The sequence below is a fragment of the Palaemon carinicauda genome, chromosome 24 (assembly GCF_036898095.1).
Source record: "Palaemon carinicauda isolate YSFRI2023 chromosome 24, ASM3689809v2, whole genome shotgun sequence".
Classification (NCBI taxonomy): Eukaryota; Metazoa; Arthropoda; class Malacostraca; order Decapoda; family Palaemonidae; genus Palaemon; species Palaemon carinicauda.
In genome coordinates, this window is record NC_090748.1 from 90,799,948 (window position 1) to 90,818,929 (window position 18,982).

At 35.6% G+C, this 18,982-nt stretch overlaps 1 protein-coding gene across 1 annotated transcript in view; it reads left to right on the plus strand.

Moving 5' to 3' along the window:
• Window positions 1-18,982, plus strand: part of LOC137618212 (uncharacterized) — a 55,679-nt gene that overhangs the window by 22,172 nt on the left and 14,525 nt on the right. The window contains exons 6-14 of the mRNA XM_068348329.1: window positions 2,622-2,718; window positions 6,837-6,984; window positions 11,388-11,475; window positions 12,524-12,611; window positions 12,774-12,897; window positions 15,235-15,322; window positions 15,612-15,699; window positions 18,044-18,191; window positions 18,723-18,807. Of these exons, the coding sequence (XP_068204430.1) occupies window positions 2,622-2,718; window positions 6,837-6,984; window positions 11,388-11,475; window positions 12,524-12,611; window positions 12,774-12,897; window positions 15,235-15,322; window positions 15,612-15,699; window positions 18,044-18,191; window positions 18,723-18,807 (954 nt within the window). The remainder of the gene's footprint in view (window positions 1-2,621; window positions 2,719-6,836; window positions 6,985-11,387; window positions 11,476-12,523; window positions 12,612-12,773; window positions 12,898-15,234; window positions 15,323-15,611; window positions 15,700-18,043; window positions 18,192-18,722; window positions 18,808-18,982) is intronic.

An 18,982-nucleotide genomic window follows, 5' to 3' on the forward strand; every position in this document is an offset into this window, starting at 1 on the left:
GAGACCAGAGATTAGAATGTTGAGGTGGATTATGGCAATATCACTTCATGAAAGATTGGAAGTTGATGAATTAGATGGCCAGATAAAATGAAGGATAATATGGAGAGAGGAGGTTTGATGGAGGAGCATGCTTTTGATAGAAGGCATTGAAGAGAGTACATCTGGCAACCAACCCTTTAATGTAGGGATAACGATGGGAAAGAAGTTGAACACATTTACTCCTTGGGCTGAAGTAACTGAATCATTGATGAATGGCGTTTGGTAAAAACTGTGACCTCAATTCCTACGTGATTTTAAAGGCTTTGGAGAGCTAGACAACGACATATCAAGGAATTTGGTATTCCTTAATAATGAACGAGAGATGGAGTTGGAAGAGGAAGATTTTGAACCATTGATCAAGGCTCATAAGCCAGCGCTGACAAATGAAGAATTGTTTGAGTTAGAGGAGTAACAAATATTGAAGTAAGGTTCTCTGATCCAGAACCAAGATATTTCAACCTCGAAGAAATGCGGCAGGGTTTTTACCATTTTTCCAAGTATTTGTCAGTCTTTTAGTCCGACGATCGTACGACCAAACATTTTGCTTGATTTAATAATTAGGTTAAATATTTATTCATGCCTAACAGGATCATTCTCAACAACAAAAGAATGAACAACATTCAGCAAACATTGAATCAGTTCCTCTTCCGAGTTAAAAAAAAGCTCTTGAGTCATCACCTAATCTTGACACTGAAGAATGCTGCCTTAAACGTCAAGTTTGACAAAAACAACAAGTAACAACATTTACAGTTTCACATTTGCCATCAACCATGTCATCCTCCTCCTCCTCCAACAACTAATTCCTCACTTCCAACTCAACCTTCTTTCATGGCCAGTATGCAGGAAACATGCCAACTTCAAAGGTAAAATGACCAGTATTAAGGTGTTAATGATATTATTGCAGTTTATTGTGGTGTAACATTGTTTATTATTTCATTGCACACACACACACACTCTCTCTCTCTCTCTCTCTCTCTCTCTCTCTCTCTCTCTCTCTCTCTCTCTCTCTCTCTCTCTCTCTCTCTCTCTCTCTCTCTCTATATATATATATACAGTATATATATATATATATATATATATATACAGTAGAGAGAGAGAGAGAGAGAGAGAGAGAGAGAGAGAGAGAGAGAGAGAGAGAGAGAGAGAGAGAGAGAGAGAGAGAGAGAGAGAGAGAATATATATGGCCATCTGCTGAAGAGGGTGATGAGTGCAAGAGTTGATGGGAGAAGCACAAGAGGGAGGCCAAGGTTTGGGTGGATGGATAGAGTGAAGAAAGCTCTAGGTGATAAGAAAATAGATGTGAGAAAGGCAAAAGAGCTTGTTAGAAATCGTAATTAATGCATAGCAATTGTGACGCAGTTCTGATAGACCCTGCTGCTTCCTTCGGTCGCCTTGGTGACCGCTGAGGTAACGGCAGTAAATGATTCAGAATATGAAGCTTCATTTGTGGTGGATAACGGGGAAGGTGATTTTAATCAGTTTAAATATCAACCAGAAGAGGATGATGATGAAATATCAACCACAATGGCATTTAATATCAAATTCTACCTTTAGGAATATATATCCACTGTATATATAGAGCGTATACAGTAGCTCACTTTATAAGACGAAATCTGAACTCTGACGAAAATCGTTGTTTATTCTCTTGAAATGAATAAATGACATAGGGTGTGGTATTACAGTACTGTATAAGTACATTTTATCAGCTTTTAAAAAATTTGTTTTCTATTGTGTTGTGGTGGTTTGGCCATGTTGAGAGAATGGAAAATGGCTGTCTGCTAAAGAAGGTGATGAATGCAAGAGATGATGGGAGAAGTACAAGAGGAAGGCCAAGGTTTGGGTGGATGGATGGAGTGAAGAAAGCTCTGGGTGATAGGAGGATAGATGTGAGAGAGGCAAGAGAGCGTGCTAGAAATAGGAATGAATGGCGAGCGATTGTGACGCAGTTCCGGTAGGCCCTGCTGCTTCCTCCGGTGCCTTAGATGACCGTGGAGGTAGCAGCAGTAGGGGATTCAGCGTTATGAAGCTTCATCTGTGGTGGATAACGGGGGAGGGTGGGCTGTGGCACCCTAGCAGTACCAGCCGAACTTGGTTGAGTCCCTTGTCAGGCTGGGAGGAACGTAAAGAGGAGAGGTCCCCTTTTGTGTTTCCTTTGTTTGATGTCAGCTACCCCCCAAAATTGGGGGAAGTACTTGGTATATGTATGTATTGTGTTTTTTTAGGTAATACTGTATATACCTCGCTTTATTGGGGACATTTCTGTCTTACGTTGAAAATCAACTTATCAAGCGTCTTCTTGAACCAATTAATATTTTATGGCGGGGTATTAATGTACTGTATTATATGTTTTCCGACATGTCAAAATTACCATACACCACGGCATAGGAACAAATTTTCTTTGTAAACCAAGGATCTGCTGTATAATGTTATTGTGCAAGTTATAAAGAAATATCTTAATATTGTAAGTAGCATTAAATTAAAATAGAATAAGATAGCTGTCGTCATTTTTTTCTTTATCATTATACATTTATTAATAGTATAGTTGTGTATAGTTGGTTTAAAGTATTGCTTTCATTTTCTAGGGAGATGATTGAAGAGCTAGAATTGTCTGAAACTGTGACAATCAGTATGGCCCGGAAAAAATGGACTCAGTTGGTTCGACGTTATTTGGAGATAAAGGTAAGATATCATAAACAGTATCATGTTAAGCTATTACTGTATGTTAGGGGGTTAGGTAATAAAGACCACTGCAAAGATTTTAAAATGGTGTAATATTGCTCCCCTAGGGTCAGTGAACTTACAGCCCCCAACTAACTAACCATTTCCTACTTGCAGTCAACTAACACCCTAAATAATTCACTGCATTGTTTTTATGTAGTACTAATGTTTATATATATTTTATTATAATAATTCTATAGCAAAGTACATTCTGTACAAATTTCTATTTTTACATCTAGTCTACTAACTGTACTAGGCTATAGGTTTTATTATAGTAATTGTACTGTATTGTACGGTACTGTGTAAACTCTTATTTCATCCTTTCCTTGATAAACCCCTAAATTATCTACAACACTTAAGTAAACTTCTCTAAATTTCATTCTATTCTCTTCACGATCCTAGATACAGTACTTGAAATTTAACTATTCAGTTCTATTTTTAAGTTTATATATGATTTAATTGTTTAATTTTTACTTTAGTAGGATTTCCCTTTACCCTTTTATTACATTAAGTTTTAGTTTAGTATCCCTTCAATTTATAGTTTTCTAGTCATCATTTATATCTATTTATTTTTAGCTTATTTCCCTTTAATGAAATCTGATTCCTTCCTGTAAAATAAATTACAATTGTTTTACTTTAAGTAACTAGAATTGAAAAAAAGACTAGCCCTTATTTGATACAACATAATATTGTTATACTGTGTAACATTTCAACTTTCATTCTTCCTTTTTTTTATTTCCTTCGAGCAATCTCACCTCTTTTTGAGAGAATGCGAGCTTCCACACATCATCTGATCTAGTGCAGATAGAGTACCAGACTGTGGGTCCAGTACAGCTGCTGTATTGTTTCAAGGAGATTGGTATGGTTTGGTCACCCGTGCCAGCAGCCAGTAAACAGTGCCTTGGACATTTCGTCCCGTATCACGGCTAATCACTCAAGGCCACAGCTGATTACACTTAGCCAGGGCTCATTACAGGGACAGATAGCACGTATGGCTATGAGCCATGACGTGGGAATAATGGCCTGTAGGGCTGTGGAGCACTGTGAGGGGCTACAGCCTATACTAGTTTACCTGGATGACGGAATAACACTTCAGTCTTTTATTGTGTACAGTACTGCTATCCCCTTGAAAAAGAAGATACCACCACTCAGTAACAATCCTGCGCCCTGTGGATTGTACTGACCTGGTCAGCCTCTTGTTCTTGCTCTGGACTTCCAAATACTGAGCTGAGCCAACCGCACAGCCGCCCATTCACTAGAGAGAAGGTACAGTCTACAGCTCTTCTCTCTGGCACCAAGGATTGTTTTTCAGATATAAAACGACACTGTTCACAACCCAGTTGTATGTACCTGGATCTGTTTAGATTTAAGCATTCATATTCTAGGGAGAGGAATCGATTCTTAGTACAGTTTGACAAGCACTTAGTCTCTAGTCATCAGGCACTGTCGACAGACTGATGGGTCTATCATGGTAGCACTTTTTAATTACAAAGACAGTGGTTGCTTCTAGGATTGGATAGATGCTTGACTCCTCGCCTACCTATCAGAAAGGTGATATTGAGGTAGCAGTGTAAGGTGATGCCATTTTTCAGTACTTCATCCACATGCCGTATCCTTTAAAAGCTCTTGTCTTATGAAGGAGATTGCAGGCGAGCTTTTGGGGTTGGTCATGTCATCTGGCTTGGGTTTGAGGAAGCTCCCAGCCTTCTTCAAATCCCAGTAATGGCCACTTGCAGTAGCTTCTTTTGTACACAGCTTGCAGAGAGAGAGAGAGAGACTTTGTGTTTTTAACTCTGGGGACTTGCTGTGGATGCAGGCCTGCAGTCCGTTAAAAAGATATTTTTCCTCAAGTGTTCACCTGATTGTTAAGCTTGGGTTGCCCCCCGAATGTTAAGCGTGGGTCTCTTGAAATGACCTTTTTGGGAGTTTTTCCAGTACAAGATTGAGACTACTCCTTACTCTTATAATCTAAGAATAGTGATTGAGCTAACAGAGCTCACCTGCTGGTGGGAAAGTTGCCTCTGTGGTACTGGGTCCAAGTGCACTCCATCGTAGAGTTTGGATCCCTCCTGTGTGTGGGATGGGTCCATGCTCGAAGGGAGTTTTGGTCGTTCTTCCCTATTCTGAGAGTTCTTGGTGTGGTATGGCTCTTGTTCTCAGGGCACTGGCGCACGCACTTAATCCTACCCTGAGAATGCCATCCTAGGATGATTCTCTCAAGACTCTCTCTTCTCTACAGCAGCAAGAGAGTAGGATATTTTCAGGCTCTTCATCTGGTCAAACTTGTGAAGGATGGGGCTTTTGTTGCCTTTGTTGCCTCACAGACTTTGTGACAATGATCTAATACCAGTCGATCTCGAACACCAGTTTGGGGCCTTCTTGATCCTATCCCTCTGCATAAGTTGACACATTTCTGGTCTTCATGTCAACCTACTACACTGCAACTTTCATAGGGTTCAGTATCTGGCAAGCAAGTGTCCCAGCCTTTTCATTTGCCCCTCCAGTAACAATAAGGAAGTGTCCAGACTTTTTTTTTTTTTTTTTTTTTTTTTCTTTTGCTTGGTTGAGGCTGCTTTCTTGCAGATGCAACTTTGGTCAGTGCGTACTTCTATAATCTGAGGGAAGACACAAGCATAGCCCTGTTATTAGCCTTCTGGTTTAGTAATCAGTATACATGGAGTTGAAGGTTGCATCTGAAGGTTCGGACCACCTTAGCCTCTCCCTATCTTACGCACATTGCCTACAGCCTCTTGGTTCCCTTTCCAAGAGTCCTGAAGCGGCTGTTCAATAGGTGTGGAACGCTCTCAGCTCCCTCACATACTTTGTATGTATCTTGTCTATGGTACGCATAAGTCTCAACGATGGGTAGAATGACTAGCTATTCTACATTTTTCTTGTTCCATTAGTCACATGCTGGTCAGACATTTGATGCTGGTTAGTTTCACAACGAAACACCTTTTTTGCAGATTAAATCTGCCAAGAAGCAACAGTGTTTCACTAAGCATTTCTCTTGATGTGGCTTGTTTGACACTACCTGTTAGGGAGATGGGTTTTCTGTGTCCTAGCACAGGCTTTACTTTAAGCTAGTACTTGTCAAGACCCTAACAGCTCCAACATCACTAATATAAACTGTTAGGAGGTTGTTAAAGTAACCTTGCTATGTAACTTTTAAAAGGACATCACTTTTATGGTTTTAAATTTAATTTCCTTTTATTCTTTATTTATAACTAATGATATCAGCATCAATGACTTTCGATGTCAGGATGCCAGAAAACTCTAAATCAATCAATCAGTTAACCCTTTTACCCCCAAAGGACGTACTGGTACGTTTCACAAAAGCCATCCCTTTACCCCCATGGACGTACCGGTACGTCCTTGCAAAAAAATACTATAAAAAATTTTTTGTTTATATTTTTGATAATTTTTTTTTTTTGAGAAAATTCAGGCATTTTCCAAGAGAATAAGACCAATCTGACCTCTCTATGACAAAAATTAAGGCTGTTAGAGCAATTTAAAAAAGTATACTGCAAAATGTGCTGGGGAAAAAAATAACCCCCTGGGGGTTAAGGGTTGGAAATTTCCAAATAGCCTGGGGGTAAAAGGGTTAATCCTGTTTTTTGTTGATATGAACTCCCCTGAGAAACCTGTTGGAAATTTCCAAATAGCCTGGGGGTAAAAGGGTTAATCCTGTTTTTTGTTGACATGAACTCCCCTGAGAAACCTGTTGGAAATTTCCAAATAGCCTGGGGGTAAAAGGGTTAATCCTGTTTTTTGTTGACATGAACTCCCCTGAGAAACCTGTTGGAAATTTCCAAATAGCCTGGGGGTAAAAGGGTTAATCCTGTTTTTTGTTGACATGAACTCCCCTGAGAAACCTGTCTGCAAATTCCGATCCTTTATGGATTATCCAGAAATCCAGATAAAGAAGTCTGTATAGCTGAGGTTTTACTAATGTTCATATCATTAGAAATAATTCTCCATTGCAAAAAAAGTGATTATTCATTACAGAACTTGAGTTTTTGCGCATCACTCCTGTAATAGATATTAGTCAGCATAAGCATTCATTCTTTTACTTTTAGGGCTCTGATGACATGAAAAATGGGGAAGACGCAAATTCGTTAAATGAAACGTGGGTATATTATTCTGAGATGCACTCTGTAATGGAAGCTATTAAAGGCACAAGTCCTGATGGTGGAACCAAGTCTCGGAAGTCACCAGAGTATATATGTAAGTTACACTGTAGCTTTTTTTTTGTAGACTAGGAAAATACTGGGACTGATTGGGAAAAATAAAGAAATTACTTGAATCTTGTTGTTGTTGTTGAAACATCATTAATTTCTTTAATTCACTGATTTGGTATTTATTGGCTAATAACAATATAATTTTTAAAATCAAATTTATTTTAATACTTACCAGACATTCATTGAGCTATAAACTTTAAAAGTAAAGCTTCTGTTGAGAAACTCAAGATTAAGTGGAGTTTTACCTTATTGCATGTCCAAGTTCACTTATAAAAGTTTTTAAAACTATTATGCAAACTAGTATCATTTTATCTAGCAAAACCAGATCTTGGAGGATGTCTCCATGGTTGAGAAATCAGTGTAAACCCTCATGTGAGCTTCAGTTCATGTTCTTCATTAGATCTATCCTTAGTAACCTGGGGACCCATTTTTGGTCTCAAAGTCTATTAATGATAACCTTTGCTTCGTTGTACCATCTCTTGCAATTACCAGTTCATAGGATGATGAAATTTCTCCATTTCTTCTTGACAAGCCAAGAAATGTATTTTCAGCTAGTGGTGGCTCCTTAGGTGTTCACTTGCTTTTTAGGTCTTATTGCTATCTGGATTCCCATTAGGTTGTTGTGGTATCGTAATGATTGGCCTGGGATAGTTACTCAACTGTATGTTTCCTTTGGCACCTCTGATGCCTTCCTTAATCTATACCAGAACAGTAACTGGACTTGATTATTAGCTGGGGCACATCAAATTTGTATCCATGTAAAAAGGCTACCTACTAGAGAGGGAATTGAATAGGTTCACTGTATTAGTTTGACCAGTATTGGACTGAATTTAGAGCTTCACTTTTGCAGGCATTCCTTAATTTTTCATACCCTCCTGCTCAGAGGAACAATGTAGTTACAGTACTGGTTTGCTAAGAATGTCAAACCAAATATTCCCTTATAGTAGTTACTTAATCTAGAGGTATGCTTGGAGTTATTTTGACTTTGGAGCAATCATCTGGTGAGCCTTTTTGCCAATCCTTTAAACAATTGGATACCCAGTTACAATTCATTGCTCCCAGACTAGGTGATATGATGAATCGATTTATTATTAATGTTTCATAGGACAATGTAGAAGACTAAGCTTTTTTGCTTTTTTCCATAATATATTTTTTTACTGGGTAAAATCTGTCAGCTTGGAATGTAACAATAATACTGATAACCTTGCTTAGATTGCTGAATCTTCTAGTGGTTCATTTCAAAAGTTCTTCAAAATATAGAGAAATTTATGATTCAGCCCCACTTCTGCTGGTTTAAACAAAACCTTGGGCTTCATAGTTTACACTCTTGGAGACTATCAAGCAGTGCCTCATTAGGAGAGGCTCTTCCAGCCAGGCATCCAGAGTTATTGCTAACACTAGAAAAGACAACCATGTAAAGTTTAGGAGCAGAAGTATTTTTATTTCCTTGTCATTCAGGGAAGCCTGGGATCAGGTTAAAGTTCAGGTTTTTAGGAATAGGGATATAGATCTTGGTTTAATACAATGCATGTATGTATGTTGATATAATTGTGCCAAAACTTTGAGGAGAGCGATGCTTAAATGACTCAAACTTCAAAGCTGAGTCTTACAGTATCTCCTAGGGCCTCTCAAAGATCTAATATGTAAGACTATTTTCCTATCAGCTGCCACTTCTGTTGGCTGAAGTGGGTGAATTACTTTGTTAGGTCAAGTAATATATCCCAATAATGGGCTTAGTTGCAAGACACAGGCTACTTCTCATTGATGTTATTTTAGGATGAGCTGTCTTAAAGCCACCCCTGGCTCTGGCTCTTGGACTAGCCTTTAAATAATAACAGATCTTTTGGAAATAGGGAAAATTTAGTGTCGTCAAAAATGAAAAAAGACAGGCAAGGTGAAACCCATTTGAACCATAATAGTACTCATCTGTACAGAGGGGGCCTGGAAAGGAAAGGAAAAGATTTAGTATACAATAGTCCTGTTGAAGAAATGGAAGGCCAGGGAAGAAAAGGAAATATTTATTTTACAGTCAGACCTTACTATTTGTTGGGTTAGATGATATTGATACCAGAAAATGCGAAAAGCCATGAATAATTGCTACATCCTTATTAACACTCACAGACCCCATATTTATTATTTTCTTTATATCCTGGCCTTGAGAGAAAAAACAAAGGTAATTGTATTCATAGTCATTTAACATCAAGTACAGTACTGGAAAGCATCTACAGTTATATACAATGAACACCAACTAAGACAAAAAGCCATTATTACACAAAGGCTTGAAAATCAACTTATATAATAGTACAAGTCTCAACTTATTTTCAAATTATATAACTTAGTATATATCGTGCTGTATTTAGTCTTATGTAATTCAATGCTTTTATGTCTTTTTATGTTAGATGCATCCACACTTATGTAAGTGTAAATGCACTTAGATTGAAATGACAAATCATAGAATTATGTAAGACCAAATCCGACACAGCTTACCTACTTATATAAGAGGGGAAAAGTAATTTGAGAGTGGTATAGTCATTTGAGTGAATTTACAAACCATCAAGTAATGCCTTAATGCTTTTTTTTTTCTGACAAGGAAGATTCTGTATTTGTTGTAATATAATTGTGAATACATTTTTGCTGTAGTATAATTGTGAATACATTCCTATAGATATTTGTATATTGATTTCCTTTTTTATGAATACTGTACAGTAATCAAATTTACCTGTATTAAGCCAGTGAATGATAAGGTATGGCTGTATAATTGAAAGAAGAAACTTGAATTAGAATGTCCATTAAATTTTGAGAGTTAGGATTAAGTGTAAGGTAGGTGAGAGTAGTTTAGGTTTGGTAGTGAAGTATAGCAATTAGAAAGTAGAACACAAAGTGAAAAATAATTAGATTGGAGGAATGCAGAAATCTAAGGATAATAACACCCAGATTTGAATTACTAATAAATGAAGGCCAAGAGTTAAACTCCAGCTTTTTAGAAATAGAGACATCCCCCTACCAATGGAATAAGGAATAATTAGTTTGGAGAGAAAAGTCAGCTTTTCAAGCTCTGGCTGCTGACAATAGATGGGTTTGAGGATGGCTATGATTTTTTTACCAACATAAATATGATTTACATAGCCTTTTCAAATCTTTTGATAATAATACCTTTTATTCTCCTTTTGCTTAATCGTTGTCCAGTATTTGGAGTTACTCTATATGACTTAGAACCTCTTAGAGCATGCAAAATAGTTTCCTTGACAAAATTTACAGATATATGGGTATGACATATTCCTCTGGTCATGCAAGGATGACCAACTCTAGAGGTGTGATAGAGATGATGATAGGTAGGATGGAAGTTGAAGCAGAAAGAAATGTAAGGGGTTTAGATGGGGACAGGGTGGGTTGTAGGTGTAGATGCTGCTAAGGGAAGAATTGAAATTTGGTGGGTGTGTTCTTCTGCTTTGTATTCAGAAGTCTTTTTTGTTACAGTTCCATTGTTTCTTTGTTTTTATTTTGACTTGAATGTCTGTATTTACAGTGCAACTGCCAACTATGTTGATGTTAGGTACTATAATCCATTTCTTTTAGCGATGCATATTTGCACCGACTCGCAGCGGTGCCCTTTTAGCTCGGAAAAGTTTCCGGATCGCTGATTGGTTGGACGAGATAATTCCAACCAATCAGCGATCACAAAACTTTTCCGAGCTAAAAGGGCACTGCTGTGAGTCGGTGCAGATATGCATCGCTAAAAGAAATGGACTATAGTGATGCTACTGTTGGTGTAGTTCTAAGCGGTTGTAATTAATTGTAGTTTTACACTAGAGTGTATCCTTCCATCTTTGCTATCATGACAATTCTAGTTCTACATCCCATATACCATTTTTGATAAGGCAACAAGTAATTACAGCACTTGTTTTTCATTTTATTCCCATTATGAAACCCATCTAGCCTCAGCTGGATATTTTGTTGACCACTGCAATTACTGTAAATGACAAAACATGAGTAGCTATCCTTATGAAGTCCATGTTTATTATACAGTATCTGTAAAATCTCAAAGACTCAAGAGGGGACTCAAGCCTCTCTAAACTTTGTAATAAAACTATATTTATATATGATTTCCCTCCTTCCTGCTCAGCCATACTCATTGTCAAAATGCTAAGAATTGTATTAACCAAATTGACATGTGGAACTAGTTATGGATTTGGCCATGTAAGATAACATATTCTAACACATCAGCGAGTCTTCTTTTATAAACTTTTTGTCTTGAATAATGTCAAACAAATGAAATGGGTGCCATTACTAAAGGGTTAGTATGTAAAAAGTTAATTTTCATCTAGAATTATGTATTTCCATATAATTTTAACAATGTGACTAAAGTACTGTATTACTTGCATTATTCAGGGTCAGTTGATATTACCAAGAAATTCATTAAAATCCGGGGTGAGAGACATACAGAGATATCCCAGAAGGGCCACAATGCAGTATATCAGTAAGTAATAATGTTTTCTTTTATATTAATTTCATGCTAATGTATAAAGTAATAGGCTATTAACCCTTTTACCCCCAGGCTATTTGGAAATTTCCAACCTTTAACCCCCAGGGGGTTATTTTTTTCCCAGCACATTTTGCAGTATATTTTTTTTAAATTGCTCTAACAGCCTTAATTTTTGTCATAGAGAGGTCAGGTTGGTCTCATTCTCTTGGAAAATGCCTGAATTTAAAAAAAAAAAATATCAAAAATATGAAAAAAAAAAAATTATAGCATTTTTTTGCAAGGACATACCGGTATGTCCATGGGGGTAAAGGGATGGCTTTTGTGAAACGTACCAGTACGTCCTTTGGGGGTAAAAGGGTTAAGTTCTTTGCTGAATTTATTTTTTTGAACTTTTTATTAATTTCAAGTCTAGGTTTATCACATATTGCCCTACTTCCCCAAAATTCTTTCCTTAATAATGCTTCATCAAAAGTTGTTTTGTTTAGAGTGCCACTTTCTTTCATTCACTTTCCTTGCTTCATCTTTGTAACTTCAAAGTTTGTATTAACCCTTTTACCCCCAGGCTATTTTTAAATTTCCAACCCTTAACCCCCAGGGGGTTATTTTTTTCCCAGCACATTTTGCAGTATATTTTTTTAAAAATTGCTCTAACAGCCTTAATTTTTGTCATAGAGAGGTCAGGTTGGTCTCATTCTCTTGGAAAATGCCTAAATTTTCTCAAAAAATTATCAAAAATATGAAAAAAAAAAAATTTTATAGCATTTTTTTGCAAGGACGTACCGGTACGTCCATGGGGGTAAAGGGATGAGTTTTGTGAAACGTACCAGTACGTCCTTTGGGGGTAAAAGGGTTAAATATTTCTTTGGAAATAATAATATATAAGTTTACTTTCTTTCTTTTGATTATTTTTTTCGTTATAGTTCTTACTGATGAAATGGTTTACCATAACTTTTGGCATAAAGTAGATGGATATTATGCATTATTGTCTAGAAATTGAAAGGAGTGACTGTCAAAGAAACTAATGTATTATTGTCATCTTCAGAGATATCTTAGAGCAACTAGGAATTGCAGACCGAGTGAGTGTGACCATGGCTCGGAAGAAATGGAACTATTTAGTCAAAAGATACCAGGTCAGTCGTCATAATTATCGCGCCAGTTTCATTTTAATCCACTTTTCTTCACATAGCGTTATTACAAGTATTTCTTTGTGATGTTTTCTTCTGATTATTAAACTGATTACAGTAATTTTGAATAATTTTTGCATGATTTGTAAATACAATTATTTTCTATAGGATGAAGAAATGGCTGGGGGAGAAAGAACTTGGGCCTTTATGAAAGACATGGGCCAGGTAATGAAGCATTTTCGAGGTTCCAATGTCAACAAGTTGAAGTCTAGGGCATCACCTGAGTTTTTGTGTAAGTTTATAATGACATCTCAGTTTTTTTAAGCTTCATATTTTTAGTCTGAGTTTTAATTAAAGTTTTTTTTACAAGAGAGCATTTCAAATTGAATAGATATACATATGATTAGAGAAGAAAAAAGAATAGTGAGGGAAGAAAAATATAGAGCATGAATTTTACTTTATGGAATTTAAAAGAATATTCATAATTATTTGATACAAACGAGAATAAGTAGATTTTTCTACAAAATTATAAATGCATGCAGACTTGGATTTATGCTAGGTTTTGGTGTCGGTCCTTTATTTAAGGATTATTCACCAATCCCCTTCATATTGTCATATTTTTCTTAGGTTTTTACCATGTGAATAAAAGATGTAAGAAATTACAGGTTGGGAATACTGAAAATTCCGAAATCCAAAAGTTTGGGAAATGATAAAAAGCAGAAAATTCCACAATCCTGAGAAGGTTTCACCAAGTACAGATTTTGTGTTCCCTCACATGACCTACCCTTTGTTTGTATGGTATCACTGCTGTTAACAGTAGCTGTAGTAATGCCTTTGCTCCGTAATTCTTATGATCATGGCCTTTTTTGTGTGGTCCATGGTTTGGAATACAGTATATTCAAAATTTTGATAAAATACAGTTATAAGTCGCCGACCTGAGCTAGCACGCTTCCCGACCCCGGGTCGCCTCAGGGCACATATCACACTGCCTGAGGTTGACCCCTTAGAAAACGGAAAGAGGGCAAACTATACAAAAAGCTGGTCGGTTAGGTAGAGTTACCAGTAACTCCTAAGAAGGTAGTTCTAGGTAAGTATGTTAGGAAAATTACAAATTACTTAAAAATTTGTGATTTATAGCTAGTAGTGAAAAGAAAGAAAGAAATAAAGATTTAATATTTTTCATAAAAGAAAGTTCAGTGTTGAAAAAAATTGAAAGCGGTGTAAACATGAATCGTCTGATTAAGGAGTTTGATGTCAGGACAAAAACTTTATAACCTAAAAAGACTGGAAAACCAACTGTTGAAATTTAATGCTGAAAGCGAGGAGCCAATGTTAGTGAAAAATAGAAAAACATCACATAGATGTAATTATTTTTAAGTAGGTTAATCCTAGAATAAAATAACGAAAACATTCTTTAATTTATGGTATATGTCAGTCCACCATCAACAATACAGCATCTCCTTCAATCCGTGACTAATTGTGGGAACCAATTAAAATTAGTTCATTACAATAAGATTTTTTATGTATGGCTTGTCGAGGCTAAAAGATAGCTGGATTGTTGATATTAAAGATTCATTTGGCTATTGCTTTACTTCTCTCATAATAACCATTAGAAAATGCCTAAAACCACGACCCAACTATTCAATATTATTCATTTATAGCAAGTAAAAACTGAACTAAGTAATGTACATAAACTTCTTTTGAGTTCATTCACAACATTAATTTTATGGGTATATAGTGTTTAGTTGATGCACTACTGTCTTACCTAATAACGAGATGAAAATAGCAATAGGCTAAGACACGAAATAAAATCATGAAGACAATATTTAAAAGAGAAAGGCTTCATTTTTAAAAATAGCAAAGGCTAATCCAATTAGAGCTGTTGTAAATGAAATCTATATACAGAATTGCACTTTACAGACCTAGATAACATAACAAAAGCCAACTTATGTAAATTCTCTCTCTCTCTCTCTCAGTTTTGATGGCATATGTAAAAGTTATTCTAATTATAAGATAATTCCCAAATATATGTACACTATTGTACAATAATAACCCTCTTTACGTCTAGTTTATTCACCTTACATCATTTCCTACTTTATGTCGCTCATCCTAAAATATTTAATACAAAAATAAAATTCTTGTTACATTGTGGTCAAATATAAGATTTTCCTTATATTAAAATTTTTGGAAATATGTATTTAAGATTATGATATTAATTTTCTATGAAGATTTATTTCACCATGACTCTTCCTTCTAAATTTTGGAATCAGCAATATGAAAGCCAGGGGAGGTTCATAGAAATCAACATTATTTTTATAATAAAATTAATTATTTCTATACTCACTTGTCACTCATATACATGATGTCAAGAGGACACTGAACTAGTGTAAATTTTGTGAAGAACAAAGAGATATGATCTGCCTACACGGTAGTGTTGGCATTCAGTGCTATATAATCCCCCATACTAAAATAGAGATGGCCAATTACAAAGAGAAAAAAACAGGAAATATTTAATTTTAAAAGTAGACATTGACATTTAACCAGCTTTGACAGAGGAGCAGTATAAATGTCAGGTGAGTGTAAAAATAAAGTAGTTTTATGATTAAGATTTTTGCTCTCATTTTTTCAGGGCCAAATGAACTAACCAGGAAATTTATAACTCTTAGAGTCAATCGACACCTGGATTTCCAAGAATCTGGAATACAGACAACTTATACGTAAGTATGGAAGTAGCTTCTTAAATTAGTCTTTTTAATAATGTAACCTATCTTTCATGACCTTAATTTCCTGAAGCACAATGATATAAAGTGTGTCATAGATGGTACCATGTATGTAGGTGTAATTAGAAGAGTGACATTATTCATGTTTTAAGGAATAGACTTTGACAATAAGTTGTTCAGAGAATAAAAGTAGGAATTATCCTGCGAGTTTAGTCATTCAAGTTTGGATTGGCATTATCCACAAACCATAGGTGTTACTGATAATTTTGACATTTACTTATTGCAGCGAAATTATGGAAGAACTTGGTCTTGAACATATCTTGAATCCAAATCAACTTCGCAAGAAGTGGAACTATCTTGTCGCCAAATATAAGGTAAGCTTAAAGTGATTTTAGATTATTGTAGTTAAATAGAAGCTTCCAGTCCCTTCATGTATTTTTTTTTCATTATAGCTAATGCTCTCTATTATTTAGTGCACTTTTGGTAGTGGGATGTTGAATAAGTGTGATTAAGGCCTGATTATTTTGACTAAATTAAGAAACAAGAAGTAATATTTTTGCCAAGATGCAAAACCTTTTCATCTGGCTGGAAAGTAGCTGATAAACAGAGCTGTAGGGTAAACAGCATTCCCTCCCAAGCACCGCTACCTTGATTTCACTTTTATTTTTTAGTTGTGGTGAAATTTTTGTTTGAATACTGTTTTATCAATAGCTTTGTATATCACAACTTCCTTTATTGTCTGAACTGTGAGTTTTTGAGGTTCCAAATACTTTCTCCTTCAGTGGATCAAACATATATCAGTCCCCTATCAAAAGCATGTTCCTTCTTCAGGCCATGTCTTTCGAGTCAGCTATTCCGACCATATGCTGTACCTTTTTCCGACAATTTAGTTATTATTGTCCTCATTAAAGAAAGGAAAGTTATTCACTCCGCTTCAGAGGAAGAATTCAGAACTTGTCCTTCAAAATATCATGGAAAGAATAAAGGGGTTGATTCAGTTATAGAAACTGTTGCACCATACCTTATAATTATACATTATATAATACTTCTTGTGTCAAAGGTAACAAATTAATTTTTTTAATACATTTCTATATATCGTAAAGTCCATTATTACTGACGAGTTGTTCTATATCTTTCGATGGCTATTTATCATGGAATTATTACGAAATAACAGTCACTTCAATTGATAGTTTTTTTTTTATACAAAATCACAGTAGTTTACCATTATTTATAGCTTATATAAAACAAATTTCTGAAGAATTATTCTATAATTACTTCACAATGAATGGAAAAAATATTTTGGTTGTTTAGGAGTGAAATACGATAGAAAATAAGGCAAACTTTTGAAACATTTATGCTGTAATCAGCGGTAAAACAAATAAACATGGAAATGTGGGTTATTATAGAGGAAGTGAGCATGTATATCCAATGGTGACAAATCTCGTATATAGCTGGAGTAGCAGATCCGCTGCCTCGTAGTAAAGTGGTTAAGGAAATTATGAAAGATTTAAGCAAAACTTTGGAAATGGATTTTATTGTTGATTCAACCATAAGAGTATATATAGTTTACTTCTTAAATACCCTTAAAGTCAGAGATTAGTTCTACTAAAGTACAAAGTGTCATTATGTATTTACATCTACCTGAAACCAAGCAAACTGTATGGAGGTGAAACAAAAGAAAACTAAGTGTTTGTGATCTGTTTTCCCAACTTACCTACCTACCTTACCTGCTATCTTATTTTTATTAATATTATTATTATTATTAGCTAAGCTACAACCCTAGTTGGAAAAGCAGGAAGCTATAAGCCCAAGGGCTCCAACAGGAAAAAATAGCCCAATGAGGAAAGGACATACTGCTTAAAATAAAAAAAAAAAAATAGGTCTGAGCATCACCAGTGGTTAAGTAAACTTCACACTTTGTTCTTATTCATATTTTAGTATAGGAGTTTTAGAGTATGGCACAACTTTCTTGTTGGTTTTCTACCTCCATGAGCTTATTTTGAATTACTGACCTTACGTGAAACACCTGTTCTTGCTCATAGTAGCCAGTCAGAGAAATATTTTCAAGATAAGAAAATTATTTATCAAGTCAAGCTAATAGGGCTTATCCTTGAGTGTTGTAGAGCATATTAAAGACATTTAAGAGGTACAGTAATGTGGATAATATGAATGCTAATGAATCAGTGGTATGGGTAGGTGTGAATCATTAAATCCTTGTCTAGTCTTGAACTGGCTGGTTTCCTCATTTTGTAAGTAAATATGATTTGCGACAGGTCAAAATTAGGTTTTTTTCCTTCCATATTAGCAATTCTTTGCTAGCGTGGTACAAGTGTGGTTTCTGGGGTCTTTGTTACGGCCCTTCCCTTTGATGAAGGAGTTATCTAATTGGAAGACAGCCTGTGAATAGTGGTTTTCACACGCCCCTGATGTATACACGACACTCACGAGGTGCTCGCGCGAGGGTAGTAACCTCTGCATTCCATGCTTTTATCTTTCCCTGGTATATTTGGAAGATTTATATCAGAAAAGGTAGAAAGAAGGACTTTTCACCGGGCGTCACAGGTCTCTCCCCAGAAATAGATTTTTCCTTCATCAAAATCCCTTTTTTCCTTCCATATTAGCAATTCTTTGCTACATAAGAATTAATGTAATGTCAGTTTTAGTTTTCTTTCCCATATTATTTATTTGTAGGAAATTAAATTTTTTAAATAATTTCAGGAACTAACATGCACAACTGGACCAGATGGCAAGAGTCCGGCACCTCACGCTTGGCCATTTTATGACGACATGCGTGTTGCCCTTCAACAGATCCCGGAGAATTCATTGCATGGTGCACAAGCAGCAAGATCTAACTTTGAACATATTTGTAAGTTTATATCCATTTTATTGTGTAGTTCATTATATTGCTGAGTTTTACTTTCTTTAATATAAACGATCTGTTTACAATTGTGTAATCCTGTGGTTAACAGCTTAGGTTTGCATGGAGCTAAATTGTCAATTTAAACTGTCTATTAACCCTTTTACCCCCAGGCTATTTGGAAATTTCCAACCCTTAACCCCCAGGGGGTTATTTTTTTCCCAGCACATTTTGCAGTATATATTTTTTAAATTGCTCTAAAAGCCTTAATTTTTGTCATAGAGAGGTCAGGTTGGTCTCATTCTCTTGGAAAATGCCTGAATTTCCTCAAAAAATTATAAAAAATATGAAAAAAAAAATTTTTTATAGCATTTTTTTTGCAAGGACGTACTGGTACGTCCATGGGGGTAAAGGGATGGCTTTTGTGAAACGTACCAGTATGTCCTTTGGGGGTAAAAGGGTTAACTTTCTAATTCATATATTCAGATATAAATTCTTGGTTTGTCAGACAAAATGTACTAATGTCATTTCTTGTTACAGGGACTAAAGAGGTTACAACAAGATTTATTCAGTTACGGGGTGCTAGAGTTCCTGACAATTTGAAACAAGTGAAAGCTGTCTTTGCGTAAGTCTTTACAAGCCAATGTAGTACTGATTTAAATTATGTAGATATTTTTTAAAGATTTTCAAATGGCAACCTCCCAATAAATTAGGTAAAGTAACTAACATTTGGAAGAAGATTGAAAATGTCTGAAGAAGGTCTTGTTTTTTTCTGCAAAAAGGGATTTACTGAAGGTATA